Source organism: Ranitomeya imitator, chromosome 2 (assembly GCF_032444005.1).
Source record: "Ranitomeya imitator isolate aRanImi1 chromosome 2, aRanImi1.pri, whole genome shotgun sequence".
NCBI lineage: Eukaryota > Metazoa > Chordata > Amphibia > Anura > Dendrobatidae > Ranitomeya > Ranitomeya imitator.
Window position 1 is genome coordinate 510,256,709 of NC_091283.1, and position 22,367 is coordinate 510,279,075.

Sequence of the window (22,367 nt, forward strand, 5' to 3'; positions counted from 1 at the left end):
CCTATTCATTTCTCTAATCAGCGGTGCCGGTGACCGCTGATAGAGAAAGAAGCTGCGGCACCGAAGACAGCTGTGACAGGCGGGGACAGCGTGAGGATCGCCAGGACTAGGTGAGTATGTTATATTCACCTGTCCACGTTCCAGCCGCCGGGCGTCGCTCCATCTTCCCGGCGTCTGCGCTCTGACTGTTCAGGTCAGAGGGCGCGATGACGCATATAGTGTGCTGGGAGCTGCAATCAAGAGAGGTGAGTATGTGTGTTTTTTTTTATTGCAGCAGCAGCGGCCATGGCACAGATTTATGTGGAGCTCTATGGGGAGACATGAACGGTGCAGAGCACAGTATGGGGCAGAGCTATGGGAGACATGAACGCTGCAGAGCACTATATGGGGCAGAGCTATGGGAGACATGAACGCTGCAGAGCACTATATGGGGCAGAGCTATGGGAGACATGAACGGTGCAGAGCACAGTATGGGGCAGAGCTATGGGAGACATGAACGGTGCAGAGCACAGTATGGGGCAGAGCTATGGGAGACATGAACGCAGCAGAGCACTATATGGGGCAGAGCTATGGGAGACATGAACGCTGCAGAGCACAGTATGGGGCAGAGCTATGGGAGACATGAACGCTGCAGAGCACAGTATGGGGCAGAGCTATGGGAGACATGAACGGTGCAGAGCACAGTATGGGGCAGAGCTATGGGAGACATGAACGGTGCAGAGCACAGTATGGGGCAGAGCTATGGGAGACATGAACGCAGCAGAGCACTATATGGGGCAGAGCTATGGGAGACATGAACGCTGCAGAGCACAGTATGGGGCAGAGCTATGGGAGACATGAACGCTGCAGAGCACAGTATGGGGCAGAGCTATGGGAGACATGAACGCTGCAGAGCATATATGGGGCAGAGCTATGGGAGACATGAACGCTGCAGAGCACTATATGGGGCAGAGCTATGGGAGACATGAACGGTGCAGAGCACAGTATGGGGCACAGCTATGGGAGACATGAACGCTGCAGAGCACAGTATGGGGCAGAGCTATGGGAGACATGAACGCTGCAGAGCACAGTATGGGGCAGAGCTATGAGAGACATGAACGCAGCAGAGCACTATATAGGCAGAGCTATGGGAGACATGAACGCTGCAGAGCACAGTATGGGGCAGAGCTATGGGAGACATGAACGCTGCAGAGCACAGTATGGCACAGCTATGGGGCAATATGAACAGTGCAGAGCACTATATGGCACAGCTATGGGGAAATAATGATCTATTTTTGTTTTTGAAATTCACCGGTAAATGCTGCATTTCCACCCTAGGCTTATACTTGAGTCAATAGGTTTTCCCAGTTTTTTGTGGCAAAATTAGGGGGGTTGGCTTATACTCGGGTCGGCTTATACTCGAGTATATACGGTACTTTAACCCCTCTGTGACCTTAGACATACTATCCCGTCGAGGTGCCCTGGGCTTATCTGACCCTGGACGGGATAGTACGTCATAGCCGATCGGCCGCGCTCACGGGGGGAGCGCGGCCGATCGCGGCCGGGTGTCAGCTGCTTATCGCAGCTGACATCCGGCACTATGTGCCAGGAGCGGTCACGGACCGCCCCCGGCACATTAACCCCTGGCACACCGCGATCAAAGATGATCGCGATGTGCCGGCGGTGCAGGGAAGCACCGCGCAGGGAGGGGGCTCCCTGCGGGCTTCCCTGAGACCCCCGGAGCAACGCGATGTGATCGCGTTGCTGCGAGGGTCTCACCTCCCTCCCTGCTCCCTCCAGCCCCGGATCCAAGATGGCCGCGGATCCGGGTCCTGCAGGGAGGGAGGTGGCTTCACAGAGCCTGCTCAGAGCAGGCACTGTGAAGCCTGCAGCGCTGCATGTCAGATCAGTGATCTGACAGAGTGCTGTGCAAACTGTCAGATCACTGATCTGTGATGTCCCCCCCTGGGACAAAGTAAAAAAGTAAAAAATGTGTAAAAAAAATAAAAAAAAATATTCCAAAATAATGAAAAAAAAAAAAATATTATTCCCATAAATACATTTCTTCATCTAAATAATAAAAAAAAAACAATAAAAGTACACATATTTAGTATCGCCGCGTCCGTAACGACCCGACCTATAAAACTGTCCCATTAGTTAACCCCTTCAGTAAACACCGTAAGAAAAAAAAAAAAAAAACGAGGCAAAAAACAACGCTTTATTATCATACCGCCGAACAAAAAGTGGAATAACACGCGATCAAAAGGACAGATATAAATAACCATGGTACCGCTGAAAGCGCCATATTGTCCCGCAAAAAAAGAGCCACCATACAGCATCATCAGCAAAAAAATAAAAAAGTTATAGTCCTGAGAATAAAGCGATGCAAAAATAATTATTTTTTCTGTAAAATAGTTTTTATCGTATAAAAGCGCCAAACCATAAAAAAATGATATAAATGAGGTATCACTGTAATCGTACTGACCCGAAGAATAAAACTGATTTATCAATTTTACCAAACGCGGAACGGTATAAACGCCTCCCCCAATAGAAATTCATGAATAGCTGGCTTTTGGTCATTCTTCCTCACAAAAATCGGAATAAAAAGCGATCAAAAAATGTCACGTGCCCAAAAATGTTTTCAATAAAAACGTCAACTCGTCCCGCAAAAAACAAGACCTCACATGACTCTGTGGACCAAAATATGGAAAAATTATAGCTCTCAAAATGTGGTATTGCAAAAAATATTTTTTGCAATAAAAAGGGTCTTTCAGTGTGTGACGGCTGCCAATCATAAAAATCTGCTAAAAAACTCGCTATAAAAGTAAATCAAACCCCCCTTCATCACCCCCTTAGTTAGGGAAAAATAAAAAAAAATGTATTTATTTCCATTTTCCCATTAGGGCTAGGGTTAGGGCTAGGGTTAGGGCTAGGGCTAGGGTTAGGGCTAGGGTTAGGGCTAGGGCTAGGGTTAGGGCTAGGGCTACGGTTAGGGCTAGGGTTAGGGCTAGGGTTAGGGTTAGGGTTAGGGCTAGGGTTAGGGCTAGGGTTAGGGCTAGGGTTAGGGCTAGGGTTAGGGTTAGGGTTTAGATTACATTTACAGTTGGGAATAGGGTTGGGATTAGGGTTAGGGGTGTGTCAGGGTTAGAGGTGTGGTTAGGGTTACCGTTGGAATTAAGGTTAGGGGTGTGTTTAGATTAGGGTTTCAGTTATAATTGGGGGGTTTCCACTGTTTCGGCACATCAGGGGCTCTCCAAACACGACATGGCGTCCGATCTCAATTCCAGCCAATTCTGCGTTGAAAAAGTAAAACAGTGCTCCTTCCCTTCCGAGCTCTCCTGTGTGCCCAAACAGGGGTTTACCCCAACATATGGGGTATCAGCGTACTCAGGACAAATTGGACAACAACTTTTGTGGACCAATTTCTCCTGTTACCCTTGGGAAAATACAAAACTGGGGGCTAAAATATAATTTTTGTGGAAAAAAAAATATTTTTTATTTGCATGGCTCTGCGTTATAAACTGTAGTGAAATACTTGGGGGTTCAAAGCTCTCACAACACATCAAGATGAGTTCCTTAGGGGGTCTACTTTCCAAAATGGTGTCACTTGTGGGGGGTTTCTACTGTTTAGGTACATTAGGGGCTCTGCAAACGCAATGTGACGCCTGCAGACCATTCCATCTAAGTCTGCATTCCAAATGGCGCTCCTTCCCTTCCGAGCCCTCCCATGCGCCCAAACGGTGGTTCCCCCCCACATATGGGGTATTAGCGTACTCAGGACAAATTGGACAACAACTTTTGAGGTCCAATTTCTTCTCTTACCCTTGGAAAAATAAAACATTGGGGGCAAAAATATAATTTTTGTGAAAAAATATGATTTTTTATTTTTACGGTTCTGCATTATAAACTTCTGTGAAGCACTTGGTGGGTCAAAGTGCTCACCACACATCCAGATAAGTTCCTTAGGGGGTCTACTTTCCAAAATGGTGTCACTTGTGGGGGGTTTCAATGTTTAGGCACATCAGTGGCTCTCCAAACGCAACATGGCGTCCCATCTCAATTCCTGTCAATTTTGCATTGAAAAGTCAAATAGCGCTCCTTCCCTTCCGAGCTCTCCCATCCGCCCAAACAGTGGTTTACTGCCACATATGGGGTATCAGCGTACTCAGGACAAATTGGACAACAACTTTTTGCGTCCAATTTCTCCTGTTACCCTTGGTAAAATAAAACAAATTGGAGCTGAAGTAAATTTTTTGTGTAAAAAAGTTAAATGTTCATTTTTATTTAAACATTCCAAAAATTCCTATTAAACACCTGAAGGGTTAATAAACTTCTTGAATGTGGTTTTGAGCACCTTGAGGGGTGCAGTTTTTAGAATGGTGTCACACTTGGGCATTTTCTATCATAGACCCCTCAAAATGACTTCAAATGAGACGTGGTCCCTAAAAAAAATGGTGTTGTAAAAATGAGAAATTGCTGGTCAACTTTTAACCCTTATAACTCCCTAACAAAAAAAAAAATTGGTTCCAAAATTATGCTGATGTAAAGGAGACATGTGGGAAATGTTACTTATTAAGTATTTTGTGTGACATATCTCTGTGATTTAATTGCATAAAAATTCAAAGTTTGAAAATTGCGAAATTTTCAAAATTTTCGCCAAATTTCCGTTTTTTTCACAAATAAACGCAGGTACTATCAAAGAAATTTTACCACTATCATGAAGTACAATATGTCTCGAGAAAACAATGTCAGAATCACCAGGATCCGTTGAAGCGTTTCGGAGTTATAACCTCATAAAGGGACAGTGGTCAGAATTGTAAAAATTGGCCTGGTCATTGACGTGCAAACCACCCTTGGGGGTAAAGGGGTTAATCATTTCTGGGCCCTATAAAACATAAGATGAAATTATACTAACCTCCTGAAGCTGCATTGTTTCTGGTCATATGAAAAATTTGAAATATTGGAGTCATAGAGTCTGTCATAAAGTAGATAAAAAAAATAATTTTATTAGTACAAACACATGAAATAAACCACAAACTAGTCAATAAAATCAGTAATTTCAAAAATATTGCAGGAGACATCACGGTGACCGACATGGGTAAGGATCAGTCTGTGACTTTATACTATATTGTCTGCCTCCTACAGGCACATTACATTGTACAGCAGGGCTTTGTTGCCTTATGAACTTGATCCTATCTGTCATTTACTGGGAATGAGTGACGTTCTCCTGACTCTCTATTTTGTCCTGTGTCCTTTGCTGAAATTTACCTATAATATTTTTGTAATGACTGATTTTATTGACTAGTTTGTGGTTTTGTTTCATGTTTTTGTACAAATAAAATGATTTTTTTAAATCTACCTTATGACAGACTCTATAACTCCAATATTTCAAATTTTTCATATATGCATGGGAGTTTTCCTTCCTGTTATTTGGAGATTGTTGTTTCTGAGTACATTTTGTATAATTGCTCTGAATTCGAACTAATTTTTCATATTGTTTCTGGTCATGTGACATTATTGTGCGGCTGCTGATTGGTTGTTACTCATCAATATTCCATCAGAGAGTCCATCTGTGACCTGTCAGGAATAGCAGCATCAACACTGCTGGAATGGGGCCATTGTGGGAGGGGAGTATAGATAGTTTTTATTTCCTGAAGTGATTAAGCATGGGTTGCCCAGTAGCTGACAACCCCATTTAATAAAATTGCACTAAGGCCACATTTACACTTGTCGATCATGTTCTGTTTACAGTACAATGTGTTGTCGGAGAATGATAATCTCTAAGCTTGCCAACGTGGCTACAGCTTAGTCATTGGGAGATTGCCTGCCTGTTTAAACTGGCCAATAGTTGGCAATGCTCATTCCCCAAACAGTTGCTCATCTAAATGGTTTCATGCTGCAATTTTTATTCCCCTGATATGCAGTTTGAGTCTTGTCCTAGTCCAGGTTTCAGCTTTATTTTCTTTTTTTTACATTTATTTCTATTTCCATGATGCACAGACTTGTTGCTGGTCTCCTGATACAAATTCAACCTCCTCATAGCCATACTTTTATGTTGCCATATTCGGGTCAGGATACCCGTGGCTAGTGCATCCGGACTATGAAACAAGGATGTGTGAAAATGGCTTGATACTGAGAGAAGGGACAAAGAGAGTAGAGAGCTGAAATAGCAGAACTCATTTGCAACATTTTTCAGACTACTCTTTGCAACATTTTTCAGACTACTCTCCGCTCAATAAAGCACCTCTGCAGCAGCAAAATGGTAGATTTTTTTTTCTTTTTTCTTGCAGCGGATTTAGAATATTGGTTAACTTTGCATTTAGGAAGCAAATGGCATAAAAAACTCCTCTACAAAGCTTTAAGCAAAAAAAAAATCTGTTGATAGGTACCCCTTCATACATAGAAAAATAAGTCCATATCTTGCTAATGTTGTCAAGTTGTTTTAAAATTTGACTCAATGCCTTCCAACCATTATAGCCACTAAGGCAACCTGTCACCCCGAAAATCGCAGGTGAGGTAAGCCCACCGGCATCAGGGGCTTATCTACAGCATTCTCTAATGCTGTAGATAAGCCCCCGATGTTACCTGAAAGAGGAGAAAAAGACGGTAGATTATACTCACCCAGGGGCGGTCCCGCTGCTGGTCCGGTCGGATGGTCGTCTCTGGTCCGCTGCGGCACCTCCCATCTTCATTCCAAGATGTCCTCTTCTGATCTTCAGCCACGGCTCCGGCGCAGGCATACTTTGTCTGCCCTGTTGAGGGCAGAACAAAGTACTGCAGTGCGCAGGCGCCGGAAAGGTCAGAGAGGCCCAGCGCCTGCACACTGCAGTACTTCGCGATTTTCGGGGTGACAGGTTCCCTTTAATTGGATGCAACATGATGTCCTAAACTCAGATATTGCTGGCAGATTCAGTAAAAAATGAAAGTTGGGTAATTAAGAACGGCTGTGGGAGCTGCAAGGGTATATATCATATATAGCAGATTTATTGCACAGATTTGTGGCCGAAAATCAATCTGGGTTTGCTTGGTCGAAAATTACATGGACTTCTGCAACTCCCACTTTAATGGAACTGATTATAGTTACATTAATTTTTCCAATCGTTGCAGCTTAACTATTTAAAATACGCTGTTAATCTCTGACAGAGGCATTCAAATCCCGCCACTGCGAGTGTGCATCAGTTCCCATCGGCCCTGCAATGTGATTGTGAGGAACCATTGGGTTACCATGGCAGCCAAGGGTCTGCTGAAGGCCCCCGTAACTGCCATCATGGTCCTCCTGTGCACTGCATTGAAGAAACACAATTTCCCTGTATATTACAATAGTGTGAAATTTCAGCATATAGTAGGTGATTCTCTAGGTTGTGGGTTGTGATTGTGCAATTGATGCAGATCCTAATGATGTAACGTTTGACTAAAGCATTCATTATTTTCAGGGTGCCAAGTTGTCACATTCTTAACGTCAGCAAATAAAATAAGACTATACCTCACATAACAATACGCGTGCAAAAAATATGACCCCAAAAACTGCAGTGTAAACATGCTACACTTTAAGCTACATCATAACTAATCCACGTGTTCCAGCAGCACTCAGACCAATACGGTGAAATCACTGACAGTTCATGACATTAGCAGGTTTTCCGGTACGCATCAGATGTACATATTTTGGCTTTGCTGTAAAAATACCATCTGCCAGTGATATGAAATGAAAGCTCGACAAAAAAAGAATAGATCTAGTTAGCCAATTTCTCCCCCCTCAGCTAGTCCACAAGCAAAGCTGGAGGAGACCAGGAGAGGAAGCTAAAGAAAGTTTTCTTTCTTCATTTTCTCTATTCATTTTTAGACTGTTTCCTTTTAATAATCACACTAAGCAGAAAGTAAAAAACAAAAAAAACCATACAATATAAACAGAATTGGTTGATGACCTGCTGTTACAGATGCCTGTCTCTACAACAGAAAGTTTATGTAAGGAACTCCTCAAATTATGAACAACTAGTGCCCAATTTCTAAGCCGCTTAGGGTGTATTCTGGGTGTTTGTGATATAACCACCCATGCAATTCTGAAATCTTCTGTAATTATCTCTGTCTGCTAAAGTAAAGATGTTACTTTTAATTACATAGCAACAATCCACTTCTCTGAATGGTAAGCGGAGGAGGTCAGTGGATAAAGTTTCGGTGAAAATAATCCTCTGCACAGTGAACTCTTGCAGAATAATTTTCTCTGTGATATAAGGAATCGCTGCATTGATGATATTAGCAGACAGATGTATACATTTCTAAGCTGGATGACACATGAGGTAACGTAAGAAGCACTTATGATAATCTTTAGTTGTTAAACTCACATCCTCGTTGCATAAATGAGTTTTCATGGTACCAATGCCATCCATACACACAGGATGTCTAACAGTACAGCGGTCTCATCTGCCTAATAAAAATGTACATCCATGCGTACATGTGAGAAGGATAGATGACCACCAGATATTGCGGTAAATACTGGAAAATTAGGGTATTGTAGGCCTTAAAGTGTCAATGCAAAATTTGGAAATGTCCCCATCATGTACCAGTTTTAACAGTGGTGTCTTTTAATGTGGCATAGGGCAAACTGCTATCTCTTAGACTTATGATTTGTGTATATTAGGCTGGCCTGTGGTCTACATACAAGATATTGGGCCCTATATGAATCTAAAATAGGCCTCAGTTTAGGTGCCTGGCTTTGCCACTCAGGAGAGTGTAGTCTGGTACATAGTCCCCTCTTTATGCCTTTTTCATGACTCTTGGGCCCTTTTCTCACCCCTTAGTTGCAGAGTTCCTATGTAGATGGGAGCCTTCTATAGTTTCTCATCAACCTGAAGAGAATATAACCAATCATGGCTGGGCCCCAGGTGTGTAACTACAATAGGTGCAGGGGTTGAAATCACATCTGGGCCCTGGAGCCTAAGGAGCACAAATAGTTCCCTTTACTCCATATCAGAAGACCAATACTACTACAGATCTATATAGTTAGAGACACTGAAGATTTTGCAACGGGGCCCACAAAATTCAAGTTACATTATTGCTGGGCCCATTTCTCTCCTCAAATTAACAGCAGTTGAAAGGTTTTCTTCCATGGCACATAAGCCCTTGAGCACAAATCTTGATACATTAATGGTAGCCATAATGGCTGTCACTCAGCTTTCCCAAATATATATGTGATAAACACAAGATGACTATGGCCGTTATTTACTCTTATGTCTATGAGGCATATGAATCAATGGCTTATATGTTCAATGGCTTATATGTCAATGGCTTATATGTTCCTGCCCTATTAGGACACAGAATATAAATGAAGTGCTTGGCATTCTCAATGGTGTTTTAGCTATGATCTGATCATGGTCACATCAGATATCTGGCGTCAGCTCTTCACATCTTGACGGTATTCTGACATTACCATGACAGCTTCCTTCAAGAGATGTAACAGTCAGGTAGGTTTTTTTGTAATGATCCAATCTTTTGAAGATAAGCGGCACATAATATTTCTGGAAGTCCCTTAATCTAGCCTTTACTGAAACCATATGTCTGCTTGGCTGAGCTGAACAAGCAAATACAGCTGTTGGCCTAACAATCGCATGTGGTGCACTGGTTAAACTGAATGTTATTTAGGAATGAAGCCGAGTGTGTAGATTGAGCTGGCCACTAGATGGGGTGAAGTAACACGTCCAATCTATGTCTCCAGATGGTTTTAACAAACAGAACATCCTACACTTAGCTGTCTCCATCTCCTTCTGATGCTCAGGGAGGGGATCATATATTATAACGGAAGGTCTACCTTAGTACTGGGTATGTTCAGAGGAGGTAGCAGCAAAAAGGTAAGAACAGTGAAGCACTGAGGAGTTGGGGCAGGGTTCCACCTCTGGTGTGCGAGGATGCTTTGGATCCCTTTCATCTTCCTGACCCTGCTAGTTACCACAGAGGGGATTATTAAGACCTGGGACTACTCAACTCTATCAGGTAAGTTTTCATATCTACACTAGTTTTGTTTCTCTTCTGTAAAGTTAAAATGATATGTTCCCATTGTCAACCAAGCAGCAAGGACTGTTAGTGCCATAATCTCTGACATATTCGGGCGGAACACTAACCGTATAGGTATCGTGTGTACGGAAAGAACATGTATGCACTAAAGAGTATTGCACTTTAATTCTGTCTGTACGTGTGCCTATTCTATATCTCATAATTCTCCATCTAGGCAGATGACAATGTTATATTTCCCAGTCTTACCTTATTTTCAGTGCATTAAGTAAAATAGATATTACTATATAAAGGAACAAAAAAAAACTGCAAAGAACAAAAAGACAAACATGCAAAGTGTAGGAAGTTGAATAATACACAGAAGATCCTCTCTGGGGAAAAAAGTTAGCAAAAGGTAAGAATGAGAAGTCATGAAAATACAGACTTAACTCTTTATATACATGTTGTAAACTTTATAATACAGCATTTTCCCAAATTTGTAATCTCATGTGAAGTCTAGATGTGAATTATGCACTACTAAATTGGAAGCAAAACTCAGAGACAACCACTACTGGCAGCCATTATATTACCCACAATCACTAACAACGTAGCAACCAAGGACAACATCTGCATGCAGTTTGTATGTCCCCCCCACCCCCTGTGTTTGCGTGGGTTTCCTCTGGGTTCTCCCGTTTCCTCATACACTCCAAATACATACTGATGGGGATTCTAGATTGTGAGCCCCATTGGGGACAACAATGGTAATGTATGTAAAGCACTGTTGAATTAATGGCGCTATTTAAATGAGTAAAATAAATAAAAATAAATAAAATTTGTCTAATTCGGAAGTTATACTCCTAGAGTACTTCTCCCTGTTGCTGCTCAGTCTTATAGGTGTCAGTCTTTACTGCAGTCTTAGCTATTTGATTATCATAACCAAGGGATATAACAATGGTTCTGTGTACAATGTGGTAGGTTGCTTTGCAAAATCTCTAACAAGGTCCCCACCAAATATTTAAGCAATGGCAAATGTCCTCTTATGTGGCTTAGTGAACTAAGACGCCCCACATTTGGCTACCCTTAAAACTAAATTCTACCAATTAGGTCTTCAGGATATTTCAAGGGAAACTTTTAGGTACACAAAACCATATAACGCATATAGTTGATAATATTTCAGGTGATCACATTTTTTGTCATGTGTTTCATTTATCGCAAATCACCTGCTGTCCTTTGTAAAGCGCCTAAAGAGAGCTTCATCAGATGCTCTCAATCAAAGTGTCAGGCTGCCCATTCCTGGGCTGTACTCACTTATGGGTAATGAATATAGTGATATCACTGTCATGCCTTGCAATCTCAGAGCGAGATCTTGCGCCTGCACACTGCACTTCCTCATTCTCCTTTTTCTGTCCTCCTTAGGGTACCGTCACACTATACCATTTCGATCGCTATGACGGTACGATTCGTGACGTTCCAGCGATATCGTTACGATATCGCTGTGTCTGACACGCAGCAGCGATCAGGGATCCTGCTGAGAATCGTACGTCGTAGCAGATCGTTTAGAACTTTCTTTCATCGCTGGATCTCCCGCTGTCATCGCTAGATCGGTGTGTGTGACACCGATCTAGCGATCTAGCGATGCGATCCAGCGATGCGTTCGCTTGTAACCAGGGTAAACATCGGGTAACTAAGCGCAGGACCGCGCTTAGTAACCCGATGTTTACCCTGGTTACAAGCGTAAAACTAAAAAAAAACAAACAGCACATACTTACATTCTGGTGTCCGTCAGGTCCCTTGCCGTCTGCTTCCCGCACTGTGACTGCTGGCCGTAAAGTGAAAGTGAAAGCACAGCCGCTGTGCTCTGCTTTCACTTTACGGCCGGCAGTCACAGTGCGGGAAGCAGACGGCAAGGGACCTGACGGACACCAGAATGTAAGTATGTGCTGTTTGTTTTTTTTTAGTTTTACGCTTGTAACCAGGGTAAACATCGGGTTACTAAGCACGGACCTGCGCTTAGTTACCCGATGTTTACCCTGGTTACCCAGGGACCTCGGCATCGTTGGTCGCTGGAGAGCTGTCTGTGTGACAGCTCCCCAGCGACCACACTACGATTTACCTACGATCACGGCCAGGTCATATCGCTGGTCGTGATCGTAGGTAAATCGTATAGTGTGACGGTACCCTTAAGGCTATGTGCACACGTTCAGGATTTCTCGCAGAAAATTCCTGAGAAAAACCTGAAATTTTCTGCAAGAAATTTGCATGCGTTTTTGCTGCGTTTTTTTCCGGACATTTCCCAATGCATTTTGTAGTGGGAAATCCGCAAAAAAACCCGCAAAATTAATGAACATGCTGCGTTTTTTACAGCGATGCGTTTTTTTTCGCGGAAAAAAACGCATCATGTGCACAGAGCATGCGGAATTCATTCTAAATGATGGGATGCTTATTGTATGCTGTTTTTTTGCAGTTTTATAGCGTTTTTATCCGGTAAAAACCCGAAAAAAAGCGAAATAACAGCAACATGTGCACACAGCCTAACTCTGTAATCTCACACTGGACCCGTAATGTGCGTGGACTCTGTACATTGACATATGGAGAACTAGGAGGCATGCACCAGATAATGAGACTTTTTCCACCTGCATACTAACTTCAGAGGCTTTAATGGGGCACTAGGGTGTGAATAAAGGAGTAATTTATGAATGTACTGAAACAACTTTTCAAGAACTGTGACAGGCTGAGGTGAGTTTACTCACAAAAAATGACCTGACAGGTTCCCTTCAAGGGTAAACAAAATAATACTTATTGATAACCCATTTACCAAATATATAGGATTAAAGTAAACCTGTCAGCAGTTTGGCCGATATAAGATACGGCCATCACCTTTCAGGGCTTATATACAGTATTCTATAATGCTGTATATAAGCCCCAACCTGACCTGGAAGAGAAGAAAAATAAGTTTTATTATACTCCGCTGTGGGGCGGTCTGGTCCGATGGGTGTTGTTGGTCTTGGTCCGGCACCTCCCATCTTCTTATGGTCGCCACCCTACTGCTTTCTGCTTGTGGATGAAGCGTCGCTGCATCATCCAAACAGGCTCCCCGACATCGCAATCCTGCCAAGCATACCTCTCTGCTCTGTTGAGGGCAGAGTGAAGTACTGCAGAGTGCCGGAAAAGGTCAAAGAGCCCCAACAGCTGCGCCCTGCAGTACTTTGCTCTGCCCTCAACAGGGCAGTGGAGTATGCCTGCGCAGCAGCGCAATGCCAGGGAGCCTGTGTGGATGATGCAGCAACACGTCATCTACAAGAAGCAAGCAGGAGGGTGGCGATCATAAGAAGATGGGAGGCGCTGGACAAAGACCAGCGACACCCATCAGAATGGACAGCCCCACAGATGAGTTTAACCCCTTAGTGACAGGGCCAAATTTCTAAAATCTGACCAGGGTCACTTTATGTAGTAACAACTCTGGAACGCTTCAAATAATCCAGTGTTTTTTCATAGCACATTATAGTTTATGATAATGGTAAATTGAGGTTGATTTTTTTTATAAATAAACACAAAACATATCAGAAATTTGACAAAAATGTAAAAAAATAGCAATTTTCAAACTTTGAATGATTATCCCTTTAATCCAGATAGTCATACCAGACAAATATATTAACCCCTTTCTGACATCCGACGTACTACCCCTTCCATGTGGGCTGGGCCCGTATGGCCATGGATGGGATAGTACGTAGAAGCCGATCGGCCAAGCATTGAGTAGGGAGGGGCTCCCTGCGTGCTTCCCTCAGACCCTCAGAACAATGAAATGTTCTGAGGTTCTCCCTGCCTGCAGATCCCCGGATCCGAGATGGCCACGGGGTCCTTCCGGGTCCTGCAGGGAGGTGACTTCTCAGTGCCTGCTGAGAGCAGGCACCGGCAAGCTGCCTTCACTGCCTGTCAGATCGCTGATTTGACACAGTGCTATACATAGTGTCAGATCAGCGATCTGACTTTATACAGTGATGTCCCACCCTGGGACAATGTAAAAAAGTTTTAAAAAAATATATTTTACTAAAAATAAATATTTTTTAAAAATTCCTAAATAAATAAAGAAAAATAAATATCGTTCCAATAAATACATTTCTTCATGTAAATAAAAAAATAAATACACATATTTAGTTTTAGTATCGCTGCGTCTGTAACCTGACCTATAAAACTGTCCCACTACTTAACCCCTTCAGTCAACACCGTAATAAAAAAACGAGGCAAAAAACAATGCTTTATCATCATACCGCTGAACAAAAAGTGGAATAGCATGCGATCAAAAAGACGGATATAAATAAACATGGTACCGCTGAAAACGTCATCTTGTCCCGCAAAAAACGAGCCATGATACAGCGTCATTAGCAAAAAATTAAAAAAGTTATAGCTCTCAGAATAAAGCGATGTAAAAACAATTTTTATATAAAATAGTTTTTATTGTATAAAAGCGCCAAAACATAAAAAAATATAAACAATGTATCTCTGTCATCGTACTGACCAGAAGAATAAAACTGTCTTATCAAGTTTACCACACGCGGAACGGTATAAACGCCCCACCCACAAAAGAAATTCATAAATTGCTGTTTTTTGTTCATTCTGCCTCCCAAAAATCGTAACAACAACCAATCAAAAATGTCATGTGCCCTAAAATGGTACCAATAAAAATGTCATCTTGTCCACCAAAAAACCTTACATGACTCTGTGGGCCAAAATATGGAAAAATTATAGCTCTCAAAATGTACTGAGTGTGACAGCTGCCAAACATAAAAACCAGATAAAAAAACCTGCTATAAATAGTAAATCAAACCCCACTTTATCACTCCCTTAGTTAGGGAAAATAATAAAATAAAAAAATGTATTTATTTCCATTTTCCCATTAGGGTTAGGGCTAAAGTTAGGGTTGGGGCTAAAGTTAGGGTTAGGGTCGGGGCTAAAGTTAGGGTTTAGATTAGGGTTGGGATTACGTTTACGGTTGGGATTAGGAGAGTGTCAGGGGAGTGCTTAGGGTTATGGTTGGGATTAGGGGTGTGTTGGGGTTAGGAGTGTGTTGGGCTTAGGTGGTTAGGGTTGTGATTAGGGTTAGGGGTGTGTTCGGGTTAGGGGTGTGGTTAGGGTTATGGTTAGGGTTGGGATTAGGGGTGTGTTGGGGTTAGGGTTGGAGTTAGAATGGGGATTTCCACTGTTTAGGCTACTTTCACATTTCCGTCTTTCCTCTGCCATCGCAATACGTCAATTTTTGTATTAGGCTTGTATTAGACCCATACATTTGTATTAGCAACATATGTACTCACGTTTTGTCCGCCGGGCACTGGATCCTGCGAAATGTGACGGCCCGTCTTTTGCAAAAAAACGTTCAAGGAAACGTTTTTCTGTATGAAGCACTTGGGGGTTCAAAGTGCTCACCACACACCTAGATAAGTTCCTAAAGGGGTCTACTTTCCAAAATGGTGTCACTTGTGGGGGGTTTCCACTGTTTAGGCTCATCAGGAGTTCTACAAACGCAACATGGTGTCCGATCTCAATTTCAGCCAATTTTGCATTGAAAAGTCAAACGGCGCTCCTTCCCTTCCGAGCTCTGCAATGCGCCCAAACAGTGGTTTAACCCCACATATGGAGTATCATCGTACTCAGGACAAATTGCACATCAATCTCTGTAGTCCAATTTCTCCTGTTACCCTTGGGAAAATAAAAAATTGGGGCGGAAAATCATTTTTGTGAAAAAAATATGATTTTTTATTTTTACGTCTCTACATTATAAACTCCTGTGAAGCATTTGTGGGTTCAAAGTCCTCATCACACATCTAGATAAGTTCCTTTGGGGGTCTACTTTCCAAAATGGTGTCACTTGTGGGGGTTTCCACTGTTTAGGCACCTCAGGGGCTCTCCAAACGCGACATGGCGTCCGATCTCAAGTCCAGCCAATTTTGCATTGAAAAGTCAAACGATGCTCCTTCCCTTCCAAGCTCTGCCATGCGCCCAAAGAGTGGTTGACCCCCACATATGGGGTATCATCGTACTCATGACAAATTGCACAACAACTTTTGGGTACAATTTCTCCTGTTACCCTTGGTAAAATAAAACAAATTGGATCTCAAGTAAATTTTTTGAGAAAAAAGTTAAATGTTCATTTTTGTTAAACATTCCAAAAATTCCTGTGAAGCACCTGAAGGGTTAATAAACTTCTTGAATGTGGTTTTGAGCACCTTGAGGGGTGCAGTTTTTAGAATGGTGTCACTTTTGGGTATTTTCTATCATATAGACCCCTCAAAGTGACTTCAAATGTGATGTGGTCCTTAAAGAAAAAAAGAAAAATGGTGTTGTAAAAATGAGAAATGGCTGGTCAACTTTTAACCCTTATAACTCCCTGCGTTTTACCTGCAGTTTCACTGCGGATTTAGTGCAGGTTTTGTGCGGATTTCACCTGCGCTTTTACACCTGCATTTTCTTATTAAGGAATAGGTGTAAAACATCAGTATTTGTAAGCCAAAACCAGGAGTGGGTGATAAATGCAGAAGTGGGGCATATGTTTCTATTCTATTATACTTTTCCTCTATTAATTCCACTCCTGGTTTTGGCTTACAAATACTGATGTAAAATACTGACCAAATACTGCTAGTGTGACGCAGCCTAAAGGTACCGTCACACTGGACGATATCGCTAGCGATCCGTGACGTTGCAGCGTCCTGGCTAGCGATATCGTCCAGTGTGACACGCAGAAGCGATCAGGCCCCTGCTGTGATATCGCTGGTCGGGGAAGAAAGTCCAGAACTTTGTTTCGTCGCTGGATCACCCGCAGACATCGCTGAATCGGCGTGTGTGACGCCGATTCAGCGATGTCTTCGCTGGTAACCAGGGTAAACATCGGGTTACTAAGCGCAGGGCCGCGCTTAGTAACCCGATGTTTACCCTGGTTACCATCGTTAAAGTAAAAAAAACAACCACTACATACTTACCTTCCGCTGTCTGTCCTCGGCGCTGTGCTTCTCTGCTCTGGCTGTGAGCGCCGGGCAGCCGGAAAGCAGAGCGGTGACATCACCGCTCTGCTTTCCGGCCGCTGTGCTCACAGTCAGTGCAGGAAAGCACAGCGCCGGGGACAGACAGCGGTAGGTAAGTATGTAGTGGTTGTTTTTTTTACTTTAACGATGGTAAACATCGGGTTACTAAGCGCGGCCCTGCGCTTAGTAACCCGATGATTACCCTGGTTACCGGCATCGTTGGTCGCTGGAGAGCTGTCTGTGTGACAGCTCTCCAGCGACCAAACAGCGACGCTGCAGCGATCCGGATCGTTGTCGGTATCGCTGCAGCGTCGCTTAGACGGTACCTTTAGAGGAACAGGGAAGGTATTACTACATACCAAAAAAAACTTGGTGACACTACATGCAGGAGCTTAAATGGCAATTTCTTTGCCCAGCTATCCTGAGAACTAATATAACTATATCTTAACAACTTGTTAGATGATTTTTATTTTGTTGCTTTATTAATTTTACATTATTACTTATTTATATGATACATACATATTTAGTACGACGCTTTGGAACATATACACAAAAACCTGATATGTCCCCAAAACTGATAAGAATGAAATCATTTGTAAAACTACAACGCCACAATGTAATTTCCCAACATCATGAACATATCAGGGCAACCGCAGCAACATTGATCTGCCAATAATTCCTTGGATTGTGAAAGGAGAATTCCATAGAAAAACAAGCAATGTGAAGTCTGAGTCACATCTGTGTTGGAAGTTCTGTTGGGAGCCTCCATTGGAGATTCTGTCAAAAATACTGGAAAAATATTGGAGCATGCTGTAAAAATCCAGACGCCATGATGCATACTTAACAGACTGTAGTGTAGTAAATGGGGTCCATTGAGCGCCAATTATGTCCGCAGTGAGTCAGATCCATCAGTGTCCTAAATGTTGTTATTCTGCTTGTCTGACAGAACAAAATAACAGAATAAATTATGATGTCAATATAGTCTTAGGCTGGTTTCACACGTCCTGATATTTCTGGTACCAGAGACATCTGTATCCCTGTGTCTGTGTGTGTAATACTTGGGGCACACGTCTGCCGCATCAGTACCACACGGACAGTCGCTGGGGAAGAAGCGTTACAGTAAGCGCTGTTCCCCAGCGGCAGGTGCTTTAGCCGGCTCTCATCATTCTCCCCTGCTCTACAGGCTATCGTCATGAGCAGAGAAGAATGATGATAGTTATATTAAAGTCAGAATGATGACAGCAGTTGGGGTTTTTTGGGACTCTTACTCCCATCATCCGACACCTGCTGCCGCTAATAACAGTGACAGCAGGAGCGGATGATCGGGGTATTCCTCAGCCGCCACCTGCGATCTAACAAAATAAATGAATGGAAAACCCGGCGTGGGTTTCCCCCTATTTTCTTGAACCAACCAGGCAAAACTCACAGCTGGGGATGCAACCCTCAGCAAGGTTGGTTATCAAGAATAATAATAATAAAGTAAAAATAAAAAAATAATTTAAAAAAATGGTGTAGGTTCCCTCCCAATTTTGACAACCAGTCTTGCTAAAGCTCACAGCTGGGGGCTGGAATTCTCAGGCTGGTACAGGGCCACTGATATAGGCCTCCCAGCCTAAAAACAGCAACCCTCAGCTGCCCAAATTAGCTATTAGATGCGCCAATTCTGGCGTTTTGCCCAGCTCTTCCCACTTGCCCTGTAGTGGTGGCAAATGGGGTTAATATTTGTGGGGTTGATGTCACCTTTGTATTGTCAGGTGAGAGCAAGCCCATGGCTTAGTAATGGAGAGGTGTCTATAAGACACCTCTCCATTACTAATCCTATAATTATATGTTAAATAAAGACACAGCCAGAATAAAATCCTTTAATTGAAAAAATGACACACTCCTTTAACCGCTTAATCCCATATGACGTACTATCCCGTCGAGGTGGGGTGGGCTTTAATTCCCACCGACGGGATAGTAGGTCATAGGCGAGAGGCCGCGCGCACGGGGGGAGCGTGGCCGATCGCGGCCGGGTGTCAGCTGACTATCGCAGCTGACATCCGGCACTATGTGCCAGGAGCGGTCTCGGACCGCCCCCGGCACATTAACCCCCGGCACACCGCGATCAAACATGATCGCGATGTGCCGGCGGTATAGGGAAGCATCGCGCAAGGCCCCCCGCGATGTGATCGCGTTGCTGCGAGGGTCTCCTACCTCCTTGCTGGACCCAGATCCAAGATGGCCGTGGCATCCGGGTCCTGCAGGGAGGGAGGTGGCTTCACAGAGCCTGCTCAGAGCAGGCACTGTGAAGCCTGCAGTGCTGCATGTCAGATCGGTGATCTGACAGAGTGCTGTGCAATCTGTCAGATCATCGATCTGTGATGTCCCCCCCTGGGACAAAGTAAAAAAGTTTAAAAAAAAATTTCCAAATGTGTAAAAAAATAAAAAAAAAATATTCCTAAATAATGAAAAAAAAAAAAATATTCCCATAAATACATTTCTTTATCTAAATAATAAAAAAAACTATAAAAGTACACATATTTAGTATCGCCGCGTCCGTAACGACCCGACCTATAAAACTGTCCCACTAGTTAACCCCTTCAGTAAACACCGTAAGAAAAAAAAAAACCAACGCTTTATTATCATACCGCCGAACAAAAAGTGGAATAACACGCGATCAAAAAGACAGATGTAAATAACCATGGTACCGCTGAAAGCGACATCTTGTCCCGCAAAAAACGAGCCGCCATACAGCATCATCAGCGAAAAAATAAAAAAGTTATAGTCCTGAGAATAAAGCGATGCAAAAATAATTATTTTTTCTATAAAATAGTTTTTATCGTATAAAAGCGCCAAATCTTAAAAAAATGATTTAAATGAGGTATCGCTGTAATCGTACTGACCCGAAGAATAAAACTGCTTTATCAATTTTACCAAACGCGGAACGGTATAAACGCCTCCCCCAAAAGAAATTCATGAATAGCTGGTTTTTGGTCATTCTGCCTCACAAAAATCGTAATAAAAAGCAATCTAAAAATGTCACGTGCCCGAAAATGTTACCAATAAAAACATCAACTTGTCCCGCTAAAAACAAGACCTCACATGACTCGGTGGACCAAAATATGGAAAAATTATAGCTCTCATATTTTTTGCAATAAAAATCGTCTTTCAGTTTGTGACGGCTGCCAATCATAAAAATCCGCTAAAAAACCCGCTATAAAAGTAAATCAAACCCCCCTTCATCAACCCCTTAGTTAGGGAAAAATTAAAAAAATGTATTTATTTCCATTTTCCCATTAGGGTTAGGGCTAGGGCTAGGGTTAGGGCTAGGGTTAGGGCTAGGGTTAGGGCTAGGGTTAGGGCTGGGGTTAGGGCTAGGGTTAGGGCTAGGGTTAGGGTTGGGGCCACAGTTAGAGTTGGGGCTAAAGTTAGGGTTGGGGCTAAAGTTACGGTTAGGGTTTAGATTACATTTACAGTTGGGAATAGGGTTGGGATTAGGGTTAGGGGTGTGTCAGGGTTAGGGGTGTGGTTAGGGTTACTGTTGGGATTAGGGTTAGGGGTGTGTTTGGATCAGGGTTTCAGTTATAATTGAGGGGTTTCCACTGTTTAGGCACATCAGGGGCTCTCCAAACGCGACATGGCGTCCAATCTCAATTCCAGCCAATTCTACGTTGAAAAAGTAAAACAGTGCTCCTTCCCTTCCAAGCTCTCCTGTGTGCCCAAACAGGGGTTTACCCTAACATATTGGGTATCAGCGTACTCAGGACAAATAGAACAACTTTTGGGGTCCAATTTCTCCTGTTACCCTTGGGAAAATACAAAACTGGGGGCTAAAAAATATTTTTTGTGGGGAAAAAAAAGATTTTTTATTTTCAAGGCTCTGCGTTATAAACTGTAGTGAAATACTTGGGGGTTCAAAGCTCTCACAACACATCTAGATGAGTTCCTTAGGAGGTCTACTTTCCAAAATGGTGTCACTTGTGGGGGGTTTCTACTGTTTAGGTACATTAGGGGCTCTGCAAACGCAATGTGACACCTGCAGACCATTCCATCTAAGTCTGCATTCCAAATGGCGCTCTTTCCCTTCCGAGCCCTCGAATTTCTCTTCTTACCCTCGGGAAAATGCAAAACTGGGGGCTAAAAAATAATTTTTGTGGGAAAAAATTTTTGTTTTATTTTTACGGCTCTCCATTATAAACTTCTGTGAAGCCCTTGGTGGGTCACAGCGCTCAAAACACATCTGGATAAATTCCTTAGGGGGTCTACTTTCCAAAATGGTGTCACTTGTGGGGGGTTTCAATGTTTAGGCACATCAATGGCTCTCCAAACGCAATTCCTGTCAATTTTGCATTGAAAAGTCAAATGGCGCTCCTTCCCTTCCGAGCTCTCCCATTCGCCCAAACAGTGGTTTACCCCCACATATGGGGTATCAGCGTACTCAGGACAAATTGTACAACAACTTTTGGGGTCCAATTTCTTCTCTTACCCTTGGGAAAATAAAAAATTTGGGGGGAAAAGATAATTTTTGTGAAAAAATATGATATTTTATTTTTACGGTTCTGCATTATAAACTTCTGTGAAGCACTTGGTGGGTCAAAGTGCTCACCACACCTCTAGATAAGTTCCTTAGGGGGTCTACTTTCCAAAATGGTGTCACCTGTGGGGGGTTTCAATGTTTAGGCACATCAGGGGCTCTCCAAACACAACATGGTGTCCCATCTCGATTCCAGTCAATTTTGCATTGAAAAGTCAAATGGCGCTCCTTCGCTTCCGAGCTCTGTCATGCGCCCAAACAGTGGTTTACCCCCACATATGGAATATCAGCGTACTCAGGACAAATTGTACAACAACTTTTGGGGTCCATTTTCTCCTGTTACCCTTGGTAAAATAAAACAAATTGGAGCTGAAGTAAATTTTTTTGTGAAAAAAAGTTAAATGTTCATTTTTATTTAAACATTCCAAAAATTCCTGTGAAGCACCAGAAGGGTTAATAAACTTCTTGAATATGGTTTTGAGCACCTTGAGGGGTGCAGTTTTTAGAATGGTGTCACACTTGGGTATTTTCTATCATATAGACCCCTCAAAATGACTTCAAATGAGATGTGGTCCCTAAAAAAAAATGGTGTTGTAAAAATGAGAAATTGCTGGTCAACTTTTAACCCTTATAACTCCCTAACCAAAAAAAAAGTTGGTTCCAAAATTGTGCTGATGTAAAGTAAACATGTGGGAAATGTTACTTATTAAGTATTTTGTGTGACATATCTCTGTGATTTAATTGCATAAAAATTCAAAGTTGGAAAATTGCGAAATTTTCATAATCTTTGCCAAATTTCCGTTTTTTTCACAAACAAACGTAGGTACTATCAAAGAATTTTTACCACTATCATGAAGTACAATATGTCCCGAGAAAAC

The 22,367-nt window shown here is 42.7% G+C and overlaps 1 protein-coding gene across 2 annotated transcripts in view; it reads left to right on the top strand.

Moving 5' to 3' along the window:
• The first annotated feature begins 9,680 nt into the window (after nucleotides 1-9,680).
• The window catches only part of PLXDC1 (plexin domain containing 1), a 73,990-nt gene continuing 61,303 nt past the window's right edge, over nucleotides 9,681-22,367 (top strand). Inside the window, exon 1 of one of the 2 annotated variants that reach the window (XM_069751681.1) lies at nucleotides 9,681-9,963. In XM_069751681.1, coding sequence (XP_069607782.1) covers nucleotides 9,879-9,963 — 85 coding nt within the window. In that variant the 5' untranslated portion in view covers nucleotides 9,681-9,878. The remainder of the gene's footprint in view (nucleotides 9,964-22,367) is intronic. The other variant, XM_069751682.1, reaches the window with a different exon arrangement.